The sequence below is a fragment of the Pseudovirgaria hyperparasitica genome, assembly GCF_010093815.1.
Source record: "Pseudovirgaria hyperparasitica strain CBS 121739 unplaced genomic scaffold EJ05scaffold_10, whole genome shotgun sequence".
Taxonomy (NCBI): Eukaryota; Fungi; Ascomycota; class Dothideomycetes; order Acrospermales; family Acrospermaceae; genus Pseudovirgaria; species Pseudovirgaria hyperparasitica.
In genome coordinates this window covers 108,238-126,510 of record NW_022985558.1, presented here as the reverse complement: position 1 = coordinate 126,510, position 18,273 = coordinate 108,238, and the positions used below count along the sequence as shown (strand labels likewise).

General features: G+C 49.7%; 8 protein-coding genes across 8 annotated transcripts; 7 read left to right on the top strand and 1 right to left on the bottom strand.

The window, feature by feature from the left end:
• Nucleotides 1–325: 325 nt before the first annotated feature.
• On the top strand, nt 326–2,382 carry EJ05DRAFT_466044 (phosphatidylserine decarboxylase). The gene is made up of 3 exons (XM_033742796.1): nt 326–911; nt 964–1,095; nt 1,140–2,382. Exons 1-3 carry the CDS (start codon nt 499–501, stop codon nt 2,281–2,283), a joined length of 1,689 nt encoding a protein of 562 aa, XP_033599273.1. The 5' UTR covers nt 326–498; the 3' UTR covers nt 2,284–2,382.
• Nucleotides 2,383–4,189: 1,807 nt separating this feature from the next.
• Nucleotides 4,190–5,887, top strand: EJ05DRAFT_493390 (alpha-galactosidase 1; the record flags this gene model as incomplete). The annotated part of the gene is made up of 5 exons (XM_033746110.1): nt 4,190–4,299; nt 4,349–4,418; nt 4,468–4,717; nt 4,786–5,577; nt 5,868–5,887. 5 exons carry the CDS (start codon nt 4,190–4,192, stop codon nt 5,885–5,887), a joined length of 1,242 nt encoding a protein of 413 aa, XP_033599272.1.
• Nucleotides 5,809–7,730, bottom strand: EJ05DRAFT_477055 (uncharacterized protein). The gene is made up of 2 exons (XM_033744170.1): nt 7,444–7,730; nt 5,809–7,397 (listed from the first exon to the last, which is right to left on the bottom strand). Exons 1-2 carry the CDS (start codon nt 7,576–7,578, stop codon nt 5,979–5,981), a joined length of 1,554 nt encoding a protein of 517 aa, XP_033599271.1. The 5' UTR covers nt 7,579–7,730; the 3' UTR covers nt 5,809–5,978.
• A 190-nt stretch (nt 7,731–7,920) lies between these two features.
• On the top strand, nt 7,921–9,373 carry EJ05DRAFT_44777 (uncharacterized protein). The gene has a single exon (XM_033742285.1). It carries the CDS (start codon nt 8,108–8,110, stop codon nt 9,230–9,232), a length of 1,125 nt encoding a protein of 374 aa, XP_033599270.1. The 5' UTR covers nt 7,921–8,107; the 3' UTR covers nt 9,233–9,373.
• On the top strand, nt 9,347–11,755 carry EJ05DRAFT_453718 (uncharacterized protein). Its single transcript, XM_033742436.1, has one exon. The coding sequence runs from the start codon at nt 9,516–9,518 to the stop codon at nt 11,613–11,615; it is 2,100 nt and encodes a 699-aa protein (XP_033599269.1). The 5' UTR covers nt 9,347–9,515; the 3' UTR covers nt 11,616–11,755.
• Nucleotides 11,756–12,486: 731 nt separating this feature from the next.
• On the top strand, nt 12,487–13,470 carry EJ05DRAFT_44769 (uncharacterized protein). The gene has a single exon (XM_033742281.1). The coding sequence runs from the start codon at nt 12,567–12,569 to the stop codon at nt 13,311–13,313; it is 747 nt and encodes a 248-aa protein (XP_033599268.1). The 5' UTR covers nt 12,487–12,566; the 3' UTR covers nt 13,314–13,470.
• Nucleotides 13,471–14,124: 654 nt separating this feature from the next.
• EJ05DRAFT_501369 (uncharacterized protein) lies at nt 14,125–15,788 on the top strand (the record flags this gene model as incomplete). The annotated part of the gene is made up of 3 exons (XM_033747110.1): nt 14,125–14,614; nt 14,663–14,964; nt 15,018–15,788. 3 exons carry the CDS (start codon nt 14,125–14,127, stop codon nt 15,786–15,788), a joined length of 1,563 nt encoding a protein of 520 aa, XP_033599267.1.
• Nucleotides 15,789–16,237: 449 nt separating this feature from the next.
• EJ05DRAFT_44740 (uncharacterized protein) lies at nt 16,238–17,623 on the top strand. Its single transcript, XM_033742270.1, has 2 exons — nt 16,238–16,878; nt 16,925–17,623. Exons 1-2 carry the CDS (start codon nt 16,687–16,689, stop codon nt 17,552–17,554), a joined length of 822 nt encoding a protein of 273 aa, XP_033599266.1. The 5' UTR covers nt 16,238–16,686; the 3' UTR covers nt 17,555–17,623.
• Nucleotides 17,624–18,273: the final 650 nt, after the last annotated feature.

Below are 18,273 nucleotides of genomic sequence, written 5' to 3'. Positions count from 1 at the left end.
CTTAGTATTAAGTGATCATTAATTAGAACTGGTCCAATGAGCTGAGTCTCCTCTACCTGTTAGTGGACTTGATATACTCCCATACTCTATCTCTTGCCGTTTCAAGAGCGTTGTGCTTGCTACCCTCCAAGGCGTTTATATCTATAGAAGAATAAGTTCGAGATAAGATTCTATTGTTATAGATGCGCCTGCTCAATGGGTACCCAGTGCACGACCATTACTCATGTATTGATGGAGGTTCACTCTATTGACGAGGTGCTCATGAATGGGATGAGGTCGCAATGCTACAACACTAGCGTGCCCAGCGCCAAGTCGTGCGGAATCCATCCTGGAGAGGTTCGTCTGCCTGAGACGTCATCCCGCACCAGAACGCCGGGCCTACAGAACAATACCAGTTCAGCAGATCGCATTTTCGCTATACATCTCCTATTGTCCTCACCCGTTGCGACACTGAAGTTGGACCACTCAAAACTCGGGTCGATATATGGATCGAGGCGAATGATGGCAGCTCGAAGCCAATGGCGGCTTGTAAAATGCCATTATATGCGTATCCATCGCTCGACATGGACCAACACGAGGGCGCCAGCTTCGTATCGGCATCGCTACTCCCTACCACGAAGTCGATCTTTCTCCTCCTCTCCACGAGGCTGCATCCAGCAACAACAAAACCCCCGGGGTTCATTCAGGTCTCGGCTAAGAAGTGCCCTGGGGCAGACAAAAGTGGAGTGGAAGCCTATACCAGTAGGGCTTGGAATTGGTTTTCTGGGGTTATTGCAATTATACAGAGTGCAGGCTAGGGAAAAACGACGAATTGAAGAGGAAGAAGTGCGAACACAAGAGCGTGAAGATGACGAAAGCGAAAAACACGGTTGCCCAAAGAAGAGAAAGAGAATTCGGCCAAGTGGGCCATGGTACGTTCATGTTGAAGGAGACCCGAATCGATATCTTCTAACGGTCGATCAGGCAAGTCCAGATTATGTCTACACTACCTCTGAAGGCTCTATCAAGATTATGGGGTCGGTTCAATGAACTTACAATCCCCTACTACCTCCGTGTGCCGGGGTTCAGATTATACTCGTTCATCTTCGGTGTCAAGTAAGACATTAGTCATTCAATATAGGCAGTACTAATGATTGTAGTCTTGACGAAGTCGCCGAACCCGACCTCCACGTCTACCCTAATCTCGCTGCCTTCTTCTACCGAACGCTCAAACCAGGCGTTAGACCAATTGATCCGAATCCCAACTCCATCGTATCGCCCGCAGATGGCAAAGTTATTCAGTTTGGGACTATTGAGCATGGCGAGGTCGAGCAAGTCAAAGGGGTGACATACAGCTTGGACGCCTTGCTGGGCTCCAGAAGACCTAGCAGCTCAGGCATTTCTACACCAACATCAGAGCTAGCATCCCGCCCTTCAGTTTCCAGTCAGGATCGACACAGCCTTGGCGATGAAGAAGTTATTCGAGAGGATGAAGAGTTCGCACAAGTCAACGGTATTTCATATACCTTACCAAACCTCTTCTCTGGGCCAGCAAAAAATAGAGGGGACAAGAAGGACACACCAAAGGATCAATCAACCAAGTCTCAATTGTCCTCTGAGTTAGACGTGACCGCTGAATTGGCTCGCAGTGGGCCGACTTCACAGCCCTGGTGGGCACCTGCAACATCGAAAGAGAAGGGCCCAACGGCACTGTATTATTGTGTCGTCTATCTGGCACCCGGCGATTACCACAGGTTTCACTCACCCGTATCATGGGTCGTCGAAAGCCGTCGCCATTTCGCTGGCGAGCTCTACAGCGTTTCTCCCTACCTCCAAAGGACCTTGCCTGGGCTGTTCACACTAAACGAACGTGTAGTACTCCTTGGAAGGTGGAGATGGGGTTTCTTCTCGTACACGCCAGTGGGTGCCACAAACGTAGGATCCATTGTTGTCAACTTCGATCGTGAACTTCGGACAAATTCATTGACGACCGACACTGCTGCAGATCGCGCAGCGGAGCAAGCAGCGAATGATGGAGAGCCATACTCGGGTTTTGCTGAGGCGACCTACGAAGGCGCCAGCGCAATCCTCCGTGGACATGCGCTTACGCGAGGGGAAGAGATGGGAGGGTTCCAGCTTGGATCAACCATCGTGCTCGTATTCGAGGCGCCGAAGGGAAGGAGGCCTTCATTTGACGAGGGCTTCACCGGAGAAGAGGAGCGACCAGGTGGCTGGCGATGGAACATTGAAAAGGGCCAGAAGCTGAAGGTCGGACAGTCGATCGGGCATGTGGATGAATCGTAGTCCGCTCTGTAACATGCGCCAAGATATACATATGTACATATATATCTATATAGTTTAGTATTCGTTTACATAGTGTATATATACCTCCATGGCCATCCTAAAGGAACACGCATCACTTGTTGTATCGGAACCGCAGGACTTCTAAATGAGTACTGAGGTAGCCGAGTACCCATCCCAGTTGTATCACAAGAGTAATTTCGACGCGTCTGTTATTGACGCGTAGGCGCTAACAACACGAGATCACGAGTCAATTTTCTGACCTCAAATCCCACGTCTAATTACCCAAGCGATCCCATCCGACAACTTGTTTTTATGTGTACTCCCTCTTTACTGTACGACTCATTTGAGCCAAGTTGTCAGTACCATACTTCATCCCTGATAGCAGTTCGAGGATGTCGAACTGCTCCCTTGCATTATATACGAGAACGAGTCTTTATCCGAACTCCTGGCAACAGACGTGACGGCATAGACCACGCGACATGACAAGTTTTCAACGTTAAAGCGACAGATGCACACACCTACTATATACGGCTGGCGCTGGCTATCGCACGATCGTCCCGAGTCCAATCGTCGCCATGGAGTATCGCGTGTGCGTTGATCGACCGTGTACTTGACCGGGCTAGATACAACACCATCGCAACCTACTCTGCACATCATACCTGTGTACCTAGGTCTTGGTGTTGGTGTCGACCGGTAGAGCAATGTCATCACCACATGGAGGTCCAACGAATCCAGATCATTATGCCATGGGCACAAGGCTGCGTGACAGCCTCCCTTTCCCGAGTCCATCCACGGTCGAATGGGCTTCACGCATGGGGTCTGACAAGTGAACACTCTTAACAAGTCAGGATGCTAACGTAATATATTCATGGGAGTCGTTCAGATCTACAGTCACATTGCTCGCTCTAACCCAGGCACGAGACGACTTGTTTAGCTATGCATGCCACTCCCCTGACTGCCCATGCTCAGCAACACGCTGCACAACACTCCCTGAATAGTTGTCCATGGCCTCCTGACCTCCTGACCCCAAAGTACCGACCTGCTCCCCCGCATACGAACTCGAAGCGGACTAGCGCTTTACCGGCCTCGGTGCCCGGGTGGACCCTCAAACAACCTAGAACGCCGATCTCTTCAGAGTTGTTTTGTATGGTTGTTGTTGTTTTCCAGTCTTGTAACATTTCATTTCCCCATGTCTTATCAGGACACACCAAGGAAGAGCATCTAGCCACAACATGCTAACATCCATTTGCATGATATCCCTTGCTCACACCCCCGTACGCAGAACTTCAAGATATGTGTACCTTCATAGCGCAATCAAGGAGACAAACTACAAAAACTGCGACTCGTACTTCCGAGCTAAAACATCGACAAGTGGACCTCTTTTGGTGACACGGGCAGCATGCATACTACAGCAGGCCTGACCACATGCCTAGCGGACCAGTGGAGCGCGCTGATCTCCTTCACTAACACATCTGATAACGGGACATGTGGTTAACGACACCTCTCCTCCAAGCTCCAACGGCTGGGAACCATAGGAATGACGTATACACGATCACATTCTCGCCGTCTCATCGGGCAAATAAACCAAACATATTCATTTTGCGTGAGACATCCAGGGAATGCTCGCATGCCTGACTATGTACCACTTGCTAAGCGCGCCCTGAATACCTCAGCAAGTTTGAGCACAACAACAAAGACATACTCCACTCAGTGTTGAAGCCAGTCATGGCCCTATGACCAGTATATATACCACCCATTCACACATTGAGACATTTCATGCCGAGTCCGCACTTCCATAATTCCCCGGATTCAAATTACGGAGTCTTGATCAACAGCACTTTCCCCTACATTTTTTTTCTTTCGTATGAACACTTTGAAACCTACGCTTCATATCAGCACCCGCAATATGAGGCTTACCGTTACTGCTCTGCTACTGGCAGTACCACTGAGTGAAGCCCTTTACCGCGCAGATGGGGTTGGCAGGCTTCCAGCCTTAGGTTGGAACTCGTGGAATGCGTATGGAATATTACTGGTGGTGTAATCAACACATGCTGATCGTGCATAGCTTCCATTGTGACATTGACGAATCCAAGTTCCTCACTGCAGCCGAGAAGATGGTGTCACTTGGCCTGAAGGTGCAAAGCTTTGTTCGAATTCACGATACTCCGACTAACCGCTGTGTAGGACGCGGGCTATGAATACGTCAATATCGATGATTGCTGGCAGGTAAAGGACCGCCGTGAGAACGGCAAACTGATCCCAGATATCACCAAGTTTCCAAAGGGCATCAGCGGCACCGCAGACAAGGTCCACGCCATGGGCTTGAAACTCGGCATCTACAGCTCTGCCGGAACATTGACCTGTGCCGGCTACCAAGCAAGCATTGACTACGAAGACGTTGATGCTGCAACGTGGGCATCATGGGGAGTCGACTGTAAGCAATCCTCCCTCCTCCTCCTCACCCCATTCCCAAGAACGTGTTCCCGCAGCTGATTTCGTCAGACCTCAAATACGACAACTGCAACATTCCCGACAAGTACAAAGACGAATGCAGCTTCTGCGTTCCGGAAAAAGTCGAGCTCCGCAACGGGACCTGCACGAACAAAGACGGCCAATGCCCTGACAACTACGATTGGACGAAGTCAAACACCCACTACCGCTTTACTCGCATGCGCGACGCCATCCTCGCCCAAGACCGGCCGATTTTGTACTCCCTTTGTCAATGGGGTACCGCAAACGTCGAGGCCTGGGGCGCCGACGTTGGCGCATCATGGCGCTCGACCGACGACATCAACCCGCGCTGGGACCGCATCACTGACATCTGGAACGCGAACTCGTTCTACATGAACAACGTGGATTTCTTCAAGCGCCCGGACGCCGACATGCTGGAGTTGGGCAACGGCGAGCTAACGTTCGAGCAAGGGCGCACGCACTTCGCCATCTGGGCGATCATGAAAAGCCCGCTGTTGATAGGCACGCCGCTGGACACGCTCTCGGCCGCAAACGTCGATGTGTTGAAGAACAAGTACCTGCTCGCGTTCAATCAGGACGGGCGATATGGCCGCGCAGCTGCGCCGTACAAATGGGGCACTAACCCCGACTGGACGTTCGACTGGTTGCACCCCGCCGAGTACTGGAGTGGGCGCTACACCGGCGGCGTGCTCGTCCTTGTCTTCAACCCGTCGTCTTCAACACAAGATCGTTCCGTACTCTACAGCGACGTGCCAGAGCTCAAGGACGCCGGCAAGTACCGGGTGACGGATGCGTGGACAGGTCAGGACTACGGATGCATGGGTAGCTTCCATCGCAATGTTGCGGCGTACGACAGTATGGTGTATGTGCTGAAGGACGACTGCGGCGATGCGTTTGAGGGTGAGAAGAGCGGGAACACCGCGAGCAGGGAGGTGCAGGACGATGTCAGAGGAAGGGACACGGAGCAGGTGAGGGAATACGAGTTGAAACGATGGGTTGCTTAGTGATGAGTGCGTCGGTCATGACTTTACGGCCGCGTGAAATCTTAGTCTGATGCATTTGGACAAGATGGTGTCTAAACGGACAATTGTTATGATACCTTTCTTGTATAGACGGACATAGTCCGTCATAATGGCTACTTATGGCTAAATATATGCCTGGTGCACCTTGATCTATACAATAGTGACCTTTTGTGTATCTCGTCTCCTTGTGTACATGTACACTCATTCTTCTTCGTCGTCTTCGTCTTCCTCCTCCTCGCTATCGACTCCGCCGATTGTCTCTACTATCAAAGTCCCACTCCGCCCTATCCTCTCCTTCAACGTACCACCGTCCACAAGCTTGTATTCTTCTCTCGGCATCGGACTCACGAGAAGGAAGCCGTATTCGAACGAGAACCCCTGTGGTTGTTCGATTTTCTCGCTCTCATTCACTCCTGTAGTGATGACGTCATAGCATTCGACAAACGCATAAAGCTCTTCCAGTTGCGCATCTGCTTCAAACTTCCTCATGACTCGCTCGCCCGATGGCATGCGAATATTGATCCGCACGGCATCCTTGACGTCCGCGCTAGGCTCCGGCTTCAACCTTTGCGCACGCCACATGCGCCACTGTGCTAGATCTTCTTCATAGCGCTGCTGTTGCGCCTCCCTCTCTGCTGCTTCCTCTTCCTCGCGCTTGCGATTTTCCTCTTCCTCGCGCTTCTTACGCGCTCGCTCACGGTCTTGCGCAAGCGAGCGCTCGTATGCAGTATTTTGTTGCTCACGCAGGGAGCGAGTTGCGGACTGTTCAGCACGCGATGCGCGGACGCGCTCCAGGGGCTCGATATTCTGGCTGACGGCAGAACGTAGCTTTGCTCCAAAGGTAGCAGGTGGCATAGGTCCGGCGATGCGGGCGATAACGGTGAAGGCGGTGGAAGAGACCGAAGGAGTGTGCACCATGAGAGTTGCAACGGGTAGTTTTGTAACACGCAATTCCGAAGCGACTTGGTAAGCTTCCGAATCTAGAACGTTGCCTAGCCATAAGATGATGTTGTTTGTTGGATCTCGAATGTAGTCTGCGACGGGTGGGGCGAGGAGGGTGTCGCGGATAAAGGAGGAGGTGTCATCATGTTCAGGAGAGAAGAGGACGACTAAAAGGAATTTTAGATCGCGCTTAGCCAGATCATAGGCTTGAGCGTAGCCATTTTCAAAGATGGGTAGAGAATGTGGACCGTATTCTTCTTCGAATTCGCGAATATTACGTGCGGCCGTGTCGCGTGGGTTGAGGGCGCGACGTCCGCTGGTATTGCTCCTTGAGCCCCGGGCTGTATTCCTCGCGAAGATAGTTGTCCACAGTCGGGGTAGGAATGGGAATATGTAGCCTATGGCCCTGCCCAGGCGACCTAAGACTCCGGTTGCTAGGTTGAGAGGGAAGAGGAGGATGTATACAAGGAGAGGGGCCTGGTAATTGATCTGCGACTCGGGTTGCGGAACGACCCTCGGGGCCGGCTCTAAGCCTCTGCTTCTGGAACCAGATCTCCGCACAGGTATATCATCCAGCAAAACACCTTGGCGGCGAGAGTTATGTGGCGGAGGAACGGCGGGAGTGGCTGTAGCAATAGGGTCGGCAGGTTCGCCATCAAAAAACCTCGTGATAGCTATCTGCAATCATATAAGAATAGAGCCTGTTGGATGTATAATTATGTACCTGAACGTTCCATTGGCACCGTTGAAGGACATCGATAGCTGCCTGGACATCTTGATCCGTCACTGCGGTGTATTGTTGCAGCGCTTCTTGCTGTGCTGGGGACAGGCTGTCCAGATTTACCGCTGCTTCAGCCATAGTTGCGTCCGAGGTTGGTGAAGAGGCATTAGAAGAGATAGATCGCAAAGTTACGAAACAAGAAGACGGACACACAAAGATGAGAGTATCTAGCAGTCCTGTATCTGTAGCAGCATGAAGCTTATTGTGTCAACGAAACCTTTAAACTGTGTCCGTGGTTATGTCACACCAGGGCCATGGAGTTTAGTGGATGTGAGCCCGAAGGCGGTGGCAGAATCGCTGTCTCGTATCACTCACCTACCAGCCGCGTAACTATCATCCCGCTACCGCAGTCTTGATCACAGCATCTGCAACCCCGAACGGGACCGCGATCTCTCTTGCTTCCCTCATTCTCTTCCTCCTCACAATTACGCACGGCGCGACTCTGCGCACTGCTCTGTCCCTTGATTGCGAGACATTGCTGCCATAGAGTATGCTGCTACTGCCCTCGCTGGGCTTCGGGGGGACTACAAGTTCCAATCCGTAATCGTGAGCCTTTCCCAACTATAACTATATACGAAAGATACTATCTATACCGACATTATTACTGATGCAAAGCAGGATTCAGGCAGGAGATTTCGGGAGCCGGCTCCTGAAAGCGACACAACCACACATACCTAGAACATTGTATTCAGACCCGGAAGAACCACTGCCGTTTGGTGACCCACCAGCCGCCGCAAAAACAACTGAAACGCAGTCCCCTCCCGAACCCATTGAATCGTTTCAGACCACCAGTCTACCTGAGAAATTGAGCCCGGATCCAACGCGACTGCAAGCGGAACAATTGGAGAAAGTGGCCGGGGTTGAGAAGACACCAAGGAGGTACCTCGGGCGGAAACATAAATACAAAATCTTTGAGTTGGATTACAGCAAGGTGTACAACATCAGGCGTCCGAAACCTGAAGAATCTGTAGGAGTGCAAAGCCGCGGAGACTCTATTGATATCGCGCAGAAACACAAGCATCACTCTGCCGTGCAGCCTTCGACAACGCCGCAACAGTCAAAGTCATCTCGCACGTCGTCCTGCGCTAGAAACTACGTTGATCTTGCAAGGCGTGCAAAACACGTCCTACTGCTTGGTTTAAAGCTTGCTGATAAGCGTTCTCTATTTTTTGAAGCCGAGATTCCACAAGTCAAGTTTGTCGCGTCTGAATCCAGAGACCCATTGCCCATTTCTCCTGAGCCAAAGAAGCCTATACTATCACTTGACGTACCGGTAGATACCAAGTTGACTAGTAAGGGAGGTCGCTCTGAGGGTTTCTCAGATACATTACAGCAACTTACTTCCTCTATTCCCTCGCTTACCTACACGGATACCACGAAGACGCCCACGTCGCCAGACGATATCATAGCGCTTAGTGAGCTATCGACACTGAAGAGTCTCTCCAAATCGTCGCCTCCTCTAAAGCTAGGACCGAACCTGCACTTAGGCTCAGGAACAACGCCAGAACCACAATTGAACCTAATATCAAACTCGACATCTAGACCAACACCTGTACATCAAGGGCCGCCTATACCTACTCCAGTACTCCCTGATAGGAGGCCCCAGCAGCGTCAGGGAATCGATCCATTGTTTTGGCAAGCTTACATACCTGGCTCAGGTGACCCAGGAGCAAGGTTTCCCGCGGAACTGAATCAAGTGAGAAGTGTATCGAGAGCAAGTCTTCGTCCTTGATCTCGACGCAAATCACTTCCAAAACGTTATCCTAAAATTATTATAGAAAATCCCACACGAGCTATCGTCCTCCAAACCCTTGCCCCCTCAATCGTTTGACCTTACTCAGGCTCAGTACGTCGCGCGCCATCGATCTCCTCCAGGCAGACATTCCATGTCCACTTCCGGAAGCCCATCTGGTGGGAGGGGAGTGTCATCTCCCCGGCCTAACAGACAACAAGGAGGTCGAGGTAAGTATCGTTTTCTCATACACCGTGATCTTTGAACTCTCTTACTATCAGTCATGTACAACTACTCTGAACAAGCTGTCAATGCCCTGCATTGCGATTCGATTATTTTATGCAAATGCCTTACACAATGCAAGCATTCTCGTGCGAGTATCTATTCACACCCATCCACCATTACACCTACTTATTATCTTTACCCAGATGCCAAGCATACATTATGTCGCAATGTGGTGATCTATGGTCACTGCCGATATGAAAATAGCGGCTGTAACTTCCAGCATGACCGTGCTAAGATCAGCTCATCAGGCTCGCAGAATGACAGCAAGAAGAAATTCAATGCCGACTCGCCAGCTTTTCAGCCAACTCCTCTGCAATCGACGACAAATCTGCAGCTTTCAGCCAATGGTGCTTCATCCACACCCAGGAACGCGACCATCTCCCCGAAAGCGTTGAACGCCGCCATTTTCACACCAAAATCTCAAAACGTGCAGCCTATAGCCCCTTCAACACTGAGCAAGGATGTATCACAAGAGTTCGTACCCTCACAGTCACACCAATCACAAGATTATGTGGACTACTCGGCTGGCGCTTATGACTCTCAATATCAGATGGATCCAAGTGCCGCAATGGCCTTGAACTACGACACCTATAACTCAAACTCACCCATGACCGGGCTTTCCGGGGCTGCCAGCCAGATGTCATTGGATCCCTATTCGCAAAGCGCAGCCGCAGCACAAGCGGCACAAGCTGGATTCTACCAAAACGTAAATGCGTTTCAGCCTAATTGGCATCACTACTTCCCAGCACCCGACTATCTACCGCCTCGACCGGCGTATCAGAAAAGCGTTCATGAGTTCTTCATTTCGAACAACTTGAGAGAAGAACTGTCGAAGAAGATGGATGCCTGTGCCCAAACTCTCCCTGGGGGATCATCAAATGCTCTAGCGGTCGAAAATTACCATTCTCTCGTGCCACTCCCAATGAGTAGTTCAAAGTCTGCGCCCATATTTGGCTACAAGTCTTTCGTTTTCAAAGCTATAGACAAAGATGACGGCAAGCCTTACGCCATACGCCGTTTGGAGAACTTTTCCCTTTTTGACACAGTCAATGTGAAAGAGATCGTCAATTCGTGGAAAAAGATTATCAACCCAAACGTCGTTGGCATACATAAGATGTTCACCACCAGAGCTTTTGGTGATGGATCGTTCATCGTCGTTACAGACTATCACCCTCTAACGCAATCGTTAGCCATCCACTTACCGTCCGCGAATCGAAGGAACAGAGATATTCCAACCGAAAGCGTGTTATGGGGCTACATCGTGCAAATCTCGAATGCCTTGAAAGATATTCACGCGCTTGGTCTGGCAGCTCGCGTCATCACTCCCAGTAAGATCCTACTTACCTCTCAGAATCGAGTTCGGATCAATGGATGTGGTATCCTAGATGTCACTCAAGGCGATTCCAATGTGGCACAAAGCCTAGAGGCACATCAGAGTGAAGATATACGCCGATTTGGCGTGCTCATCCTATCAATCGGTCTTGGTCAGCCGATCAGTGTTTTTAATACCCCAAATGTTCAAAATGGTCAGGTCTTGAATGCTCTATCTCAATTCAGCCAAAACAGGAACTTCTCACCTCGTCTCCAGGACGTTGTCCGTTGGCTAGTTCAAGGCCCCTCGGATGTCAGTCCCGAGGCTCTTCAATCCTATGATATCCTGTCATTTCTTCGGGCGATCACACCCGAGATTACATCGACGTTGAGCAGTGCTCTACACGCAGAAGATAGAATCACTTCCCTACTTGGCGCTGAAGTGGAAAATGGGCGGCTCGTTCGCCTGATGACGAAACTTGGCATGATCAACGAGCGAACAGAGTACGATAGAGATCCGAAGTGGTCAGAATCGGGGGCTCGCTATCCACTGAAGCTCTTTAGGGATTATGTTTTCCATCAAGTGGACAGTGATAATCGCCCTTCGCTTGACATTGGCCATGTAATAACATGCCTGAACAAACTCGACGCTGGCGTGGACGAGAAGATCATGCTGACGTCTCGTGACAACGAGCATATTGCGATTATGTCGTATAAAGAGCTGTCGGGGCTGGTCACCAGTGCTTACAACGAGCTGTCACAGAAGCCTGGTCAATACAGCAGGTGACGATCACGTTAATTTGAGTTTGGTTTTGAAACACGCTGTTGACCAATTTGGTATAATTATAGAAAGTTGAGCACGGCATCATATGTAGAGCGAGATTTTGGAGTGAAAGAGCAATCTCTACTAAGACAGGGATAAGCGACTATCCTATTACTAAGATCAATGAATGACAATTTCAAATTACCATTGCTCGAAACGTGAACAACTACAAGTGGGTCCATCCCTTAGCGCTGTTCACTTGCTAAACGCAACACACCCACGTACCTGGTACGTCTGCAATCGCCAGTCTTGCTACGCTCAGAAACTACCCTTTATTAATTAATTAATTCTATAAAAAGTTGGCACTAGCGACGTGACGGTGATTTTATTACCCATCCCGGTTGATTCCCAGTTGGATAGCACCCGTTTAGTAGCGACCATGCACCTCTTTATCAGGTCTGATTTAGGTCAGGAGTTCGAGTCTCACTCGAGCCGTATGGTTTGCGTTGCCCAAAACTGAGCAGAGTTCGTATGAATACCTTAGCCCTACTGCACCGGAGAGGGGGCGCCACAAGCGTATGTCGGACCACGACGCCACAGTTTATTCATGGGATAGGTTCAGGGTGAGGGCACATTATGTGTGGTAGTCTAGAAACCCATGATTTTTTGGAGTTTTATTCTAGTATCTTGTATCGTGACAACTATAGCTTTGATGTCTGTTGGAGGTAAGGGCTATGCTAGTGTTTCTGTGAAGATGATGCTTCACAGGAGATATATCTTTGCTTGTTTCTCTCGTTGTCTATATCATATATAGATCTTCGAAAGTCTTTTAAGAGGTTGGCAGGCACGACCACAATTCTCATTTGTTCCTTCGTTACAGTTCCCAGCACTACTTCCTCCATTTCTACTTGTAGCCTTAGCCCACAAGCGTCTTCACTTTACTTCACCTAGATCCCGCACAATCTCCTTGTCCCAATGGCCGATCAAACTCAAGAGTGTCGATTTTCTCTCTCCAGTACGCTTTCTCCCGGAGAACGAGAAAGTCATGACACTATTCGTACACAGACAGAGTCTGGCGATGAAGTTGAGCTTCTACGTCAACATGAAGCGAATTCGAGGCAATCCGAAGATGATACACAAGCAGATCGAGCGAATGGCCACGAGCAACCATCTAAGGACAGAATAAAATTCAAAGAGGACGACATTGCGCAGACTACACTCGTAGTACTGCCTACGCCGTCATGTCCCACACCAACGCCGCCACATTGCACAACGCATACGTCGAGCAGGTCAATCTTGACATCTGCTACAGACAGGCTCTACGACATCTCTCACAAACCTCAGTACGCCTCTGGTACTTCCATTGCTATTGCAGCCGCACTTCCAGGAGCCCAACATTCATCTCCACGTATACGTTCTCCCCTCCCATCTCTTGGTCCACAAATCCCGATCAACCGTCTCGAAGGCGGACCTTTGAAACATAAATTACGAATGAATGAGAAATTTGAGAAGTTCGTGCTTACGCGGACGACGGCGAGACGAAGGGCGTTATTTGCGGTATTCATCGCTGTAATGGCCATCACCGTCGTTGGAGTTATTTGGGGATTACAAGGAAGCAGGAATAACGATAACACAGAGATGGTTAGTCGAACGGTGTCTTTGAAGAGGAGTATCGGGTATCTCTGTTCTGAACAAGAGAGGCGTGAAGTTGGGTGCGAATAAGAAGAAAGTGAAAAAGCAGAACTGCAGAGATCAGAATGAGAGACAAGCGGAGAGAGCTGACGGCTTGAGTTTTGAGTGAGGTACTTCCCTCATAATAAGAAAACGGGCTATCTAGTACCTTATTCGTCTCCTATTGAGTCTTAAGTCTCTCTATTACAATTACCTCATTTTAAAGATTATCTATATCTAGTGGCTCGGACGTGTTAAACTGTGAGAAGGGGGCATACTTGCTTCGCTAAGCGCCACATGTCCTATCATAACAACCGCAGTGTCTTGCCCTAAGTAGGATTGTACTTTTGATGCCAGCGTCAGTCTCATTCGTGACTTGTTGACGTGTAGAGGAAGAGAAGAACTATTATGATGTTGATAATGATGATGTTGATAACGATGATGTTGATAATGATGATGTTGATGATTTTGACATCCCTACGAGTTTGTTTAGACGATCTCTTAGACGCCGAGCTTCTAGCATGCAATGAGCGTACTAAGTATCTTGCGAATCTCCGTATGCTTAGATACATAACGTGTTAGGAGCTGTGGACTGTTGTTGATCGTTTCGAAGTGGTCCGAGCTCAAGCCTCCTCGTCACCTTAGTTCCAAGGTTGTGATGACGCGCCTTCTCTAGGTTGAAACGCAACCGCATGCGCGTTGGACTACCCACAACAATCGCTCTCTAGCTCTTGGATACATGAAAGGTGTCCTTGTTGTCGGAAGCCAAACCTTTTGAGCTTGAAGAGTGCGCATGTTCCATCCCAACGTCCACCATATTCCATTCTTTCGGTTCAGTACTTACTGGACCCCGCGCAACGATATGGCGCCCGTCGAGCCTGATGTCAACAACTCAAACGCGATACCCATTATTACATTAACAAGCCAAGCCTTATCAATCGGTGCTCTGCTCGTCTATATCTTTGCAAAGCTCCGTGTAGCATCCAAGGCGCTTCCGCCATCCCAAGATACGCGTTCCAGAATCCCTCAGAGACGGCGCGATATTACTATACTAGCTGGACTGGCACTTCTAAGTTTCTTGATCGTGTCGCATTTCGCACTCAGTTCCCGTACTATCTCGTACCAAGAATGGGCACAGAAAAGCAAGGAACCCATACCCAATAGCCTTTGGAGTGGATGGTACGGTGGAACGAATGGAATCACAGGTGGACTACAGCTAGGAAGATGGTTTCAGGACGTGAACATCCTCAGTGATGGCTTTCAAGTCGCTGTAGCGAGAAGCCGCGGTTTCTGGTGGACCCAGCAACAGTTTACTGGTTTACTTGGGTGGAGCATCTTTGTTGGAGTTGAAGGTATGTTTTGTAGTATTGCTGCACTGCAAGATCGACTGACCATCCTAGGCCGACGACGTCACCTCCCTAAAACTCTTACTTTTGCCTTTGTCCTTCTAGGACAATTGGTAGGTCTCAGTATTGCTCAGAATTTGTTTTACATTGGCCTTCTCCTGACACCGGTGCCATTCTCCTCAACTTCGCAAAGAAGCTCCCTCTGGACTCCCCATCCAGGAGTATACATTGCACCCATTATCGCGTCGCTCGTCCTTCTCGACGTCCTGCCAAACTATGCCAACGACCTCAATGTGATAAGAACTCTTATGGTTGGCTTTTTCATCTTGCCGCAGGTCTTCGCAATTGGCATACATGTAAGTGACTGGCCATTCCTTACTTGTAGCGCAAGCGCTCACAATCGTTACAGTTGGCGCCCGCTCGCTTCGGAACAACGCACCGTGACCCACGAATTGCCCATCGCTCCTTTACTTCAGTATTTTACTGGTTCGCTATCGCTTCATTTCTCTTGCATGCCAAGCACACAGTCACGGCGATAATCGACAACACTCCAGAAAGTACGCATACAACATACTATCGAGTTTGGAGCAAGCTTGAGCACCAGGAGCGCACAACATATGAACGATCTCGAACCGCCGTCGTTCGTCTACTTAACGCTCTCAGTGACCATCCCGCTGTCAGTGTCATCGGGTGGGACGTTCTACTTAGTGCACTGAGTTACTCTGTCTGGGCGATAGTTCGCGGGCTTGATGTGTTTGACATGCTAAAATGTAGCGCTGTACCTTTCATTACGACGCCCAACGACAAAGAGGATTCCCACCACGTTCACTTCAAGAACGAGAACGACGAAGAAGAACCTGTTATTACTTCTACACCGCCCATTTCGCCGAAGCGGACAGCACGTGGAAGACCTCGCAAATCTTCGACCGCTAGCAATGATGGTAAGCGAAGTACACGATCGCGCAAGTCTTTCGAGCATGAAGAGGACGAAGGAGAGGCATATGTGCCACCCAGCGGCACTAGTGAAGAGCTTGCCAGTACCACACATGGGGAGAGTCATACCGAGGAAGCTCTCGTCGAAGAGGCGGAAGGTGCAGCGCTGGCCTGGGGGCTGTTTGTCCTCGGGGGACTGGGAGTGGCGAGTGCAGGTGTGCTTGGTGCAGAGGTCAGAGGCCGTTGAGCCCGCTCGTACGCGGTCGGATTGGTTTCTTTTGTGATAATATTGTGCGAGACGTATGGTCTACGGTTCACGCTTTGGATATGGGCTTAAGTACACGAATACCCTCGGTTTAGCGGGCGTCACATTCAATCAAATTGTTCCGGGTTGGAGATCATGACTCGAGTTACGGGATGTGCCGCCATGGAGATAGTGTCTTTCAAGTCGCCTTGTTGAAATGTTCCTTGTTAGTCTCATTCTGTTATCCTTGAAACGACTCAGAGGTTATTAATAACCTAGCATCCTAGAGCTAGATGCGTAATCCGGACTCTTCAGGACTTACTTGGAAGGAACGACTTACCCTCGACATCCTGAACCTCAATTGTCTCATTTCTGTTACCAGTGGCCTGGGCCTATTCTTTATCTAAACGCTGTCAGATGGACGGCTTGAGCTCTGTCCATCTCTGTCCTCATTGTTATCCCGTTCATATCATATCACATATGATATTCGAGCATTCATTCTAAGACAGACAAAATCCGATGGCTTCTGAAATGGCACGATTCGTCTGCTTATCGATCCTCGCCATTGTCTTCGCCCAACGGCTCGTCCAGGCAGATATACTTAGACTAGGAAACTCAGCAGTCAAGCCAGCACTCTCTGTCGAATCAAACGCGGATGGCGGACAATACTGTGGTACCGTGATGCCTCGGTTGGGATTGTTGTCGGTCGATGAGACAAATTTGAGATCGAGACACTTGGGAAAAGATGACATCGTTGTCCCAACCCACTTCCACGTAGCCGTGTCAAGTGAAGATTCAACCGATGGCTGGGTTAGCGTACGCCAGGAATTGCTAAGAGGAATGATGGTGTATACTGGCTAAAAACTTATAGCGTAAAACTCTGCTATACCAGCTTCGTGTCATGAATGAACGATTCAATCCGCATGGAATTTACTTCCTACTCGCGAGCATGCCGCAGTATTACGTCGGTACCAGTTACGCGAGCGTAGCCAGCGCCCAAGATTGGCCAGCAAAGATCGAACGAAAAGGGAGTGAGGCCGCACTGAACATGCTATTTGTGAGAGAGCTTGAGCACATGGGAACAGCTTATGGTGTATGTCTGTCAATAAATGTCAAGGCGAATTCTAATTGAGAACCAGGCTTGCATGCCTCTCGGCTCACAGATTGCAGACCGCCTAGCCGATATTTGCATCATCAAAACCGGCACACTTCCACACAAGGATGGTATTGTCAACTACTCCGGAGGCCTCATCGCTGTCCACGAGATTGGACACTGGTTCGGATTGCTCCATGTATTCGGCACTGGAGACCCGTCGTCGTGTACTAGAGACGCGGATTTCATTTCTGATACTCCGTTGCAATGGGCTGCGACACGTGGCTGTCCAGACAAAGAGCCCTCTCTGTGCAAAAAGAGTGGACCAGATAATCTACATAATTACATGAATTATGTGGATGATCGGTGTCTGCAAGGTGAAGGCTTCACTGAGCTCCAAGCGGTAAGAATGAGAAGGATGTGGAAAAATTATAGGAAGACGCATCTCACAGCGGAAGAAAAGGGGTTCATCAAGAATGGGCAAGGTGTAACGGACTTGATGCCGATGGATTCTACCACTACGCTTCCAGGCCCAAGCCCGAATTCAACAGAGCGACCAGAAAGTCATGACTATGAGCATGAGCATATGAATGGAGAATCATTGACAGAGCCCCTACGTGAGCATACCTTGTCGGCGCTACTGCTGGTGGCCGCTGGGGTGTTCGTCGTCTTCTAAGTAAAATGTATACGGAGAACGGCAGAATATGAACGAAGCTGCCTGAATTGCGAAGTCTTATAGTCCCATTGTCGCTGAGAATAATGAGTACGTCATAATAGACTGATGATCTGCACGATTTGTTATATTTACACTAGTCGATAGAACTGCGGGCCGCCCGAAGGAGTAACCGTACCGCCAGCCGACTGCCCGATTCAACCGTAAATACGCACAAGTTGGAACAGATATTCTCCAATATCACCCGATATGGTAAGTGGGTAGAAAGGGCTAATAAGGTATATAGGTACAAACCTTAACCATGTGCGCACAACATACGTTTTGATGACACACAGAAGTGATTGTTTGCTGTCTAGAATGACCAGATGATACTCACAGACCCTATTAGACATGTTTCCGAGTGCTTAGAAGGTTGATTGGGAGGCTGCAGACATATGGCGGGGAGTTCTGTCATGACCACACAACGACGACGGACATGAAACCGGCTGCGAGCTTGATAATCTTGTGGTGGCTGGAGACGGACAGCCATCAACGATATGGTGGCATGCAAATGACACGTAACAGCTCGTATAAGCGACCGTGCCGATAGGAATTTGAGATTTTGAGCCAGCGTGCGCGAGATGAGCAGGTAGCGGACATCCGATACAGTGATATCACAGGCGATTGGCTGGATGCGGAGGACAATGGTAACACGATGCTGGAAAGAGTGTGTATGGTGATGA

What these genes read in the sequence shown, in the direction of transcription:
- EJ05DRAFT_453718 (XM_033742436.1), top strand. Translation starts at nt 9,516, where the DNA reads ATGTACAACTACTCTGAACAAGCTGTCAATGCCCTGCATTGCGATTCG.
- EJ05DRAFT_477055 (XM_033744170.1), bottom strand. Translation starts at nt 7,578, where the DNA reads ATGGCTGAAGCAGCGGTAAATCTGGACAGCCTGTCCCCAGCACAGCAA. An exon ending in GGTGCCAATGGAACGTTCAG is followed by an intron (nt 7,398 to 7,443) that starts GTACATAATTAT and finishes ATATGATTGCAG; the next exon opens with ATAGCTATCACGAGGTTTTT.
- EJ05DRAFT_466044 (XM_033742796.1), top strand. Translation starts at nt 499, where the DNA reads ATGATGGCAGCTCGAAGCCAATGGCGGCTTGTAAAATGCCATTATATG. An exon ending in ATTCGGCCAAGTGGGCCATG is followed by an intron (nt 912 to 963) that starts GTACGTTCATGT and finishes ACGGTCGATCAG; the next exon opens with GCAAGTCCAGATTATGTCTA. An exon ending in TCGTTCATCTTCGGTGTCAA is followed by an intron (nt 1,096 to 1,139) that starts GTAAGACATTAG and finishes TAATGATTGTAG; the next exon opens with TCTTGACGAAGTCGCCGAAC.
- EJ05DRAFT_44740 (XM_033742270.1), top strand. Translation starts at nt 16,687, where the DNA reads ATGAATGAACGATTCAATCCGCATGGAATTTACTTCCTACTCGCGAGC. An exon ending in ACATGGGAACAGCTTATGGT is followed by an intron (nt 16,879 to 16,924) that starts GTATGTCTGTCA and finishes ATTGAGAACCAG; the next exon opens with GCTTGCATGCCTCTCGGCTC.
- EJ05DRAFT_44777 (XM_033742285.1), top strand. Translation starts at nt 8,108, where the DNA reads ATGCAAAGCAGGATTCAGGCAGGAGATTTCGGGAGCCGGCTCCTGAAA.
- EJ05DRAFT_44769 (XM_033742281.1), top strand. Translation starts at nt 12,567, where the DNA reads ATGGCCGATCAAACTCAAGAGTGTCGATTTTCTCTCTCCAGTACGCTT.